At 50.7% G+C, this 8,667-nt stretch overlaps 1 protein-coding gene across 4 annotated transcripts in view; it reads right to left on the bottom strand.

The window, feature by feature from the left end:
* Positions 1 to 363: 363 nt before the first annotated feature.
* Positions 364 to 8,667, bottom strand: part of WASHC1 (WASH complex subunit 1) — a 44,149-nt gene continuing 35,845 nt past the window's right edge. For all 4 annotated transcript variants that reach the window (XM_061444807.1, XM_061444806.1, XM_061444805.1 and 1 more), the window contains 7 exons: positions 5,255 to 5,391; positions 4,017 to 4,152; positions 3,671 to 3,875; positions 3,030 to 3,197; positions 2,525 to 2,683; positions 1,827 to 1,895; positions 364 to 1,073 (listed from right to left, as the gene is read on the bottom strand). In XM_061444807.1, coding sequence (XP_061300791.1) covers positions 922 to 1,073; positions 1,827 to 1,895; positions 2,525 to 2,683; positions 3,030 to 3,197; positions 3,671 to 3,875; positions 4,017 to 4,152; positions 5,255 to 5,391 — 1,026 coding nt within the window. In that variant the 3' untranslated portion in view covers positions 364 to 921. The remainder of the gene's footprint in view (positions 1,074 to 1,826; positions 1,896 to 2,524; positions 2,684 to 3,029; positions 3,198 to 3,670; positions 3,876 to 4,016; positions 4,153 to 5,254; positions 5,392 to 8,667) is intronic.

Genomic DNA, 8,667 nt, shown 5'->3' with positions numbered 1-8,667 from the left:
TGCTTCCCTGCCAGTTTCAGCAGGTGGATACTACTGCTCAAGGCTCTTCACAATTAAGAAAGCACTTACAATTATGACAGAAGAGCTAGTGCTCACTCCTATGTTAACTAGCCCTGCAGGGGAAGAAACAGCTGCTCCTGAGAAACTTCCATGAGAGTCTCCTACCCTTTCAGTGGGTACAAACCCATCAGTCTGGCATGAGCTCTGCCTTAACACCAGTGAAAGCAGCAGCAGGAGTGGGGGGGCACCTGCTTGTAAGAGCTAGGGTGTAAGGCTAGCCCCAGCCTGAGGTGAGAGTGGATAGATGGGCTTTCCCTTAACACACTCCCAACAAGCATGCTTCCTGCTTTTACTGAAGTCAAGGCTTCCTTCAACTTTATTAAATTTTTTCAGACAGGCAAAGTGTTACCATGAGCCAGGTACAGAAAGAAACCAAGTGCAGAGGCACCAGGAATTAGACCCCCAAGAAGGGACACACACACATTCATTTGATCTAGCAACACCCAAGCAAGCAGGAGCTTCAGCAAGCAGTGAGGAGATGAATGAGGCCAGGGCTGTCTGCCTGAAAGAGATGCTTTTGCAGTCATCACCAGTCACATTAGGAAAGACAGAGGGCCCTTTAAATCAGGAGCAATGTTAGTTCTGGTCCTCCAAGCACAGGCTGCCCCACTGCCCACCAGCTAAGGTGGGATTTATTGAGCCAGTGTGAGCCGCAGCAGCATTTGAGATGAAATGTAGTATTGTGGGTGCAGAGTAGAAGGCAGCAGAGGAAAAGCCTTCACTGGTAACTATAACCAGCAGCAGTTGGTTTCTGTTGCTCCTGCTTGCCCACCCTCCAGGAGGTGCTTCCATAGATGGTGTCTCACAAAGGTGCTTAGTTCCAGAGTCCTGAGGGTCACACCGATACTCAACTGACCCCATCTATGACTCCCAGTCATCCTCATCCTCTTCACCCACCGGCTGCTGTGGCGGTGGGAGGGGGGGTATTGAGTCCGACATACGAGCAAAGGCACCAGCAGGACTTCCAGGAGCATCAGGATTGCCAGAGGTTCCCGGCCCTTTCCCTGAAATACCTGTGAGGGAAGGAAAAAGCAGCAGTGGGTGACACCTGTAGACTAGAGAACACAGAGGCTCAGCAAAAGAGACAAAAAACCCACACCTCGCATGGCTGTGCCCAGCACCCAGGCAACATGCTTAAGCATTGCCCCTGCCCTGGTGCCAAGGGCTCACTTAACTAAAGCTCCTCCTACAAAGACAAGCTGAGAGAGCTGGGCTTGTTCAGCCTTGTGAAGAGAAGGCTCCAGGGAGAACTTAGAGCAGCTTCCAGTGCCTAAAGGGGGCTACTAGAAATCTGGAGAGGGTCTTTTTACAGGGGCCTGTAGTGACAGGACAAGGAGTAATGGCTTTAAAGTGGAAGAGGGAAGATTAAGATTAGACAGTAAGAAAACATTCTTCACTATGAGCATGGTGAGGCATGGGCACAGGTTGCCCAGGGAAGTTGTAGTTGCCCCATCCCTGGCAGTGTTCAAGGTCAGGATGGACGGGGCTTGGACCAACCCCTGCCCATGGCAGGGGGGTTCGAATTAAATTATGTTTAAGGTCCTTTCCAACCCAAACCATTCCATGATTCCTGAGCAAGTCTATGCCCTCCTCTGCCTTGTGCCAGGCACTGAGGGGTGACACCGGCCCTAAATACCCCATGTACCTGCCAAAGCCTCCCCCAGGTCTCTGTTCCTTTATCTAGAACTGAGCGTGCCACAAGTGAGGTGGCAAAAGTGCTCTCTCTCTTTCTTAGAGGAAGGAGCAGCCACCCTGCAGGACAGTACCTTTGCGCCTCAGCACCAGCTTGTTGAAGAGGTCTGACATCAAATCTCCACCTTGTCCCGTAGCTCTCACTGAAACAGAACAATTCAACCAAGAAACAGCGTCAGTCTGACCCAGCACTACGGCAAAAGCATTCTGCAATACTGCCTTCAGATTAAAGAAATAAACCCACGAAAAACTGCTAATCTTGCATCACAACCCTGTTCCCTCCCACTATAGTCCAGTTTCAGGTTAGGAAAACCCCACACACCAAAGAGTTAACAGTATCTTCTAGGGAAATCCAAGCATGCAATTCTTGAGAGGCAAGAGGGGCTGTGCATTTGCAGTCTCATTCTGCCAAACCAGTCCATCAGTGCCCTCCCCAGCTGCCTAAACTGAGGCGCTCAAATGGGCTCAGCCCTGACCCTCCTTCCTTTCTGTGTCTGCCCCATGCAGCAGGGGACTGCAACGCCTGCCCTGAGACAGAGCGGGTCTTCGTCAAGAACACGAACACCCTTCTGGCAGATGGTATTGAGCAAGTTCACAGAGATATGGCTAAATGTGAAGCACTGAGGCCTCTGCCAGCCTGTGAGGAGAGAGGACGCCTTTCCATTCTGTGTGCTCACTGCACGCCTGCCTTACCCATCTGCCTCCAGCCCCACACCTCCCCAGCCTGGGGCTGACAGCAAGGAAGATCTGTTCTGCCAAAGAGCCTCAGTACCTTGCTCTTGTTCCTTCTGCTTCTTCTTCTCCAGCTTCCTCTCCTTGACACTGCGGAGGTTGGCCTTCCCAATGCCACCGGCCTGGCGGATAGACTCCAGGAGACTGGCACGCCCAGTAGAGGGGTTCACCACCTCCTTTGGGGCTCCCTGGACTGAAGCTGCAGGGACAGGAAGGACAGGCAGCAGCCAGGCGGCAGTGCACAAGCTATAGGCACAGCTAAATCCCCATGGAAAGGGCTGATCTGATACCCTGCCAGCTTCTGCTCAGGGCTGTAATCCAGACACCTCTCAGTGACAGGCTTATGCTCAGCCCAGCCAGCAGGAGCCCTGCCAAACTGAAGGCTTGCAGCTACCAGGCAGGTGGGAGCACCTTGCACTCTCACTGCAGCTTCCCTCCTCTGCCAGAAGGCTAGGAAGCTACAGGGAACCAAAAAGGCCATGGGCTGAAGCCAAGGCATCAGAGCTATACTCTGCTGGTGCAACGTGGAGATGCCCTGCCCTTACCTGCAGGCACAGCACTGCTGCTCTGCTCGTTCCCTGTCCGGGCTGGCTCAGAGGGGGCTGGGGGCTGGGGCAGGGGTGGCGGAGGAGGCACGGTAGTTGGCATAACAGGAGGCGGTGGAGGAGGTGGTGGTGGTGGAGGAGGCGGCATTAGCTCAGCTTCTTGAAGGTCTGAAAGATGAAACAAGCTGCATCTGAAGAGTCCCAGAGGACAGCACAGTGAAAGCTGCAGCTCAGAGCTTCTCATGCCTCATCAGCAACACAGCAGAGGCCTCAGCACACACTGTACAGCAGTGTGCTCCCACCCTATGCAGCATCTCTTGACAATAGGCAGGGCTTGAGATTCCCCTACTCTGCCCTCCCCAGCTGCATCCCACTCACACAAGAGCGTCCCACCATGGGGCCAGACCCCAGGCACACAGTTTTCCCACCTCTCTAGCCATGCAGAGGGTGAGGGACGGAAGGGGCCAGGAGACTGGCCAGCACTTGAGCAGGTTGACTCAGGCCCAAGCACAAGCCAGAGGTTATCTATCTCAAATATCCATCTTTAAATCCCCACCAAGGGTCTTTTTGCCTTGTCTTCATCTTTTAGCAATCCCTGCCTTTTTCTTCCACAGGGTCCTGGGATCAGGAATCAGAAATACCTGGTTGCAAACGTTCCACTGACTCGGTGTTGAAAGTGGGGAGCTCTGGAATAGCACTGCTGGGGGCAGACGGCGCGATGCCCGGGCCCAGATCAGCACTGTACATGAGATCTGCAGCAATGCCAGGCAGGTCTGGCAGGTAGGATGGCACATCAATCTCAGGCACCTGCCCCAGGTCTGGCACATAGAAGTAATTTTCAGCTACCTAAAAGAAACCCAAAACAAAGAGGTAAGTTAGTGACTATGCACTTGCTTTTTCTTGCAGCAAAGAAGGGCACTGCAGGGAACAGCCTGGGCAGAAGTCCCCTGAAGGAAAAGTAGCTGCATCCCCACAGCTGCATCTCACCTGTCGGTCCAGCTGTCCCCTTTTCGTGATGGAGAGAGGAGCATCAAAGAGCTTCTCTTCTGTCTCTGTTTCCAGAGACACATGAGTCTTGGTCACTGCTCCAGCCAGAGGATCCAGGAAAACATACTTCTTGTACCTATGGGTAGAGGACAAGTATTTCAGTGATGCTGTCTCAGGAGCCAAAACCAGAAGAAACAGTGCACCCTTGGTGGTGGAGACCTCTGACTCACGAGTCATGTTGAGCCTTCCAGTTTCCTTCACAGGAATAGCTTGGGTTGGAAGGGACAGAATAGCTTGGGTTGGAAGGGACCTTAAAGATCATCCAGCTCCAACCGCCTGCCATGGGCAGCGGCACCTTCCACTAGACCAAGTTGCTCCAAGCCCCATCCAACCTGGCCTTGAACAATTCCAGGGATGAGGTGGCCACAGCTTCTCTGGGCAACCTGTGCCAGTGCCTCTCCACCCTCATAGTGAAGAACTTCCTCCCCATTTTTAGCCCCATTTTCCTTTCTTTCCTCTCCAATCAGCTCCCCACCCTACTAGTGCAGCCTCCACATTCATCCTAAAACAAAGCCCTGCTGCACTGCCATCATTTCCAAGCTCTCCCCTTCCCTGCAGCAGGACACCAGTCTCTCCTTGACTTGTCACTCAAGCTCCAGGAGGAAAAACAGGGGAAATAATCCACAGCTCAGGAGAAGAAAGAGAAGGTCCAGCAACTGAAAGCTCAAGAAAGGGCTTAAAGAAGCTCTTCAATATGAGGAGAAGGAGGCAAAGCCCAATGGGAATGGGAACTGCAGTGAGGGAGGCAGGGGAGATACAAAAGCAGCAAAAGCGGTGAAGCATTGCTGTGAGGAATCATCAAAAGAAGGAGCAGTACCTAGGCTGGCACATGGGGCAGAGAAGGGCAGGAGTGACAGCAGCTCTCAAGGCTGGAGAGAAATTACAGGGGAATGACAGGAAAAACTAAGTCAGCAAAGGGACATGCAAAACTGGGTTGAAAACAAGTGAGTGGAGGATTAGGTACAGACAAAACAACTCCTTCCACTCAAGGGGAAGAGTGGGTAAAAAAGGGTTGCTAGCTGGAAGCCAGCAGAGAGGAATCAAACCCTGTCCTATCAGGAACCTGATACACAAGACACCCAGGGAAGCAAGCAGTGACTGCTACCCCTGGGGAAGGGAAAGCTCCTCTGAGGACAAGCAGGGGCAGGTGAGCAGCACAGCACTGCTCCAGCTCTCACAGGTTCTCGGTGGTGTTAAACAGCAGCAGGGAGCTGAGGGAGCTGATGTTCCTGGGGAGGCTGCCAAGGCCTTCTTCTGCATCGTCCTCCTGGTGAATTTTGGCACTCACACACACAGGGTAGTACTTGAGCTTCTCCTGCAAGAAGAGAGATAACAGGTAGTAAGACATACAGCCACATCTCTCCTACTGCTCCCTCTCCACCTCCCTTTGAGCAGGGAAGCACATGGACAACATTGCAACCCCACACTTGTGACAAATTTCAGCAGTTCAGACTCATGGCATGTACTTCTGGTGCCACGGATGGGTCGTACTGAACAGATGTTGGATCCACCAAAATAAAACAACAATCAGGACTCTGTAGCCAGAGGCAGGGATCAAACACCAAAGTCTAGTGTCTCCAGCTACTAGACATTTTCATGCAGGCAGAGTTCTCCAAACATCTCTATTACCTCCCCTCTGCTGCCTTCAGTTGATGTTTTAAGAGCTGTGATCCCACTGGTGGCGTATGCAGGGAAGGCAAAGGAAAAGAGGTTAGGAAAAAGCAGAGTGCCTGCACGAGGTAAGAGAGCAGGCAGAAGAAAGTGCGCGGGGTGGAATGTGTGCCAGATGGTTCTGCAAAGCCTGAGGGATTTACAGGAGTTTTCAACTCTAATGAACTCAAATCTCCTCTCTCTCGGTTCTAAAACTTCATGCATAATATATAGAGCTCCCTTTAGAAAAGGACTTATTACATCTGAACTGCTTTACTTTTATAGAGCACAGGAATTGCCATCCCAGATCAGAGCAGCGTTTCAGATAGCGTGACAGTGCCTGCTGCCACATGCTCTGGGGAGATGGAGCTCACTGCCCACAGCACACTGCTGTACAGGAAGTAAAGGCATCAGTTCCTGAACCCAGAGACAGCTCGGGATGAACAAACCTCCACCCCAGACCCCTTCTCACAACTTTCCTCAGCCCCTTCACAGTTCCTGTACCCAGAGACAGCTCGGGATGGACAAACCTCCACCCCAGACCCCTTCTCACAACTTCCCTCAGCCCCTTCACAGTTCCTGTACCCAGAGACAGCTCGGGATGGACAAACCTCCACCCCAGACCCCTTCTCACAACTTCCCTCAGCCCCTTCACGGTTCCTGTTTTTCCCTTACAAACTAGGGCAAGCAGCAGCCTGGCAGCTATGAGGTGGTAGGTGTTCAAACCAGACAAAACCAGAGCACTACCCAGGACAGGTTGTTAATAACTGGCCACACTCTTCTGTTTTTCTTCTGTCACCAGAAAATGACCACTCCAAATACCTTCCACAGCATCCTACTGCCTCACTACTTCTAGCATCCCCGCTTTATCCCATCCTCCGAGTCCTTCTTCCCTTCTTATGCTTGTATGGGGGAAATGGAGATCACCATGGGTTCAGTTTCAAGACCACATCTCAGCAACATGAGCAGTTCCTGATGATTGAAATTTCAGTCTTGAATTTGGTAGCCAGAAATCCTGGGAAATGGCTTAGTCACAGCTCAGTTAATCGGCTATGAGTTTGTATGATGCTCTGAGCCTATAAAACGCTATAGGAAAAAAAATGGGAGGTTTTGATTGAATCCATTCCCTGGCCCCCGAAGAACACATTCCAATGTGTGAAAAACACACTGAAACAAACATCCTGAATTTTTACAGAGGCAAGGAGGCAAAAATAAACAAACTCTTATTTAGAAGCTGTAGAAGCAGAGGTTCAAAAATAAAGGTTCTTTTGAAGCATTAATATTCATTTGCCAATGTTGAATTTTTTAAGCATGAGGGAGTGCTGACGTTGTTGCTAGAACTGCTCACACACACTGAGCCCCCAAGTCATATATGTATTTTTTTAATTCTCTCTTTGTAGATTTCAGTTAGCACTGGAAGTATGTGAGTCGCTTTAAGGCCATAGTGAGAAACCAACCATTACCTAAATTTACTTATTATAAGTCTCATCTAAGGCAGTTATAAAAGCACTAAACACGAGTATTACTCAGAAATGTGAGGCTCTTCATAACCCTTTTAACTTAAATGACACCAAAGTGCTGGTCTTAGTCAACTACCTAGATATGGTTTGAAATTTATAACAGCTACATATTGTCACGTCGTACAACTGTCAAGTCCACAAGTTAACATGCCATTTAAAACATCAGTTTTCTTATAGGGACATTAAAGCCTTAAGACAAAGGTTCGGCAGCACTGGCATACTGAAGGCATGGGGGGCAACGGAATGCTGGGGTTTGGCACCTGGCAGGATCACATCCCTAAGGATGCTGCATTTCCAGGCCTTTTTCTTCCTAAGACCCTACAGTTAAAATATACACAAAGATCCTGGTGCTTAAGTTTAATTCAGCATGTACTATTACAAAGGGAACTGGTATGATACACCAGAAACTCCATTCCCTCAGTGCCAAGGGAGTGCTGAAGCTAGCTCAAAAAGCACTTGAAGATGGGCAAGTGCCAAACCCCTGGTTTAGCTTCCCCATGCCCATGGTGGACTCGGAGAGAGGCAGAATTCACAGACACACCAAGTTACTGACAGTTCTGAAGCCCAGAAAGACTGCTCCAGCAGTGGACTGTAGCTTTTGTTTGGACTTCTTCCAAAGCCCAGGCACATGTCTCCCACCCTGTTTCCCAGCCTGCTAAGGACAGCACCCAGACACAGCTCCTACTGCAAAGGCAGCAACCAGTGCCAGCCCCAACTCACTGCTGAACTCTGCCTGGCTGCTACCACAGCAATGTGCAAAGCAAATGGCCTTCCAGGCTTACCACAAGGACCTTGTTTCTGGCACTCTTATCCATCAGTGCTTGCCCTACCAGCCTAAACAGCGCCTCTCAACAGCTGAGCTTTCTCTTGATTGGGATGCAAAGTGGGAAAGGAGAATTTCCCAGGGGGGAAGCATTTTTAAATACACTGCAGAACCACACACATTTCCAACGCAGCTGGTTACCCCCAGAGCACAAACCCTAAATGCTGAGCACAGGCTGCCACCACTTACCCTCAAACTGACAAAAGCAGAACTTGCTTTCCTGGTGAAGCATGTGCGAGTGAAGTTAGCAAAGGCCACTGCAACTGCTCCCAGCAAAGAGGCCCTCATTAGAAGTGAAAACAGGCAGCAAGCCTCTGCTGAAAGCCCTAAATAATTGAGGAAGGCACAAATGCAAACATTAGACTTCCCTCTGTCACATTTCATTACTGCAAGATAAGTCAGGCTCTGTGCTCAACTATGGCCAAGAAGGGCCTGTCCCTCTTGAATGTGGTCAGAGCTTGGCTGCTCCAAGCCCCACTGCTGTGCCAGATGCTCCTGGCACAGGAGCACATTCATCGTCTGACAGCCAGCAGTGTTCCCTCACCCCACAGAAGACCCACAGAAGAGCTGCAGAAGCTAGGGTGTATGAGCTTGGCAA

The sequence above is a fragment of the Pezoporus flaviventris genome, unplaced genomic scaffold (assembly GCF_033815535.1).
Source record: "Pezoporus flaviventris isolate CSIRO_AGI_PZ_B2104156 unplaced genomic scaffold, CSIRO_AGI_Pfla_v1 ptg000002l, whole genome shotgun sequence".
NCBI lineage: Eukaryota > Metazoa > Chordata > Aves > Psittaciformes > Psittacidae > Pezoporus > Pezoporus flaviventris.
The sequence above is the reverse complement of the archived record's forward strand: the minus strand, read 5'-3'. Positions and strand labels throughout refer to the sequence as shown.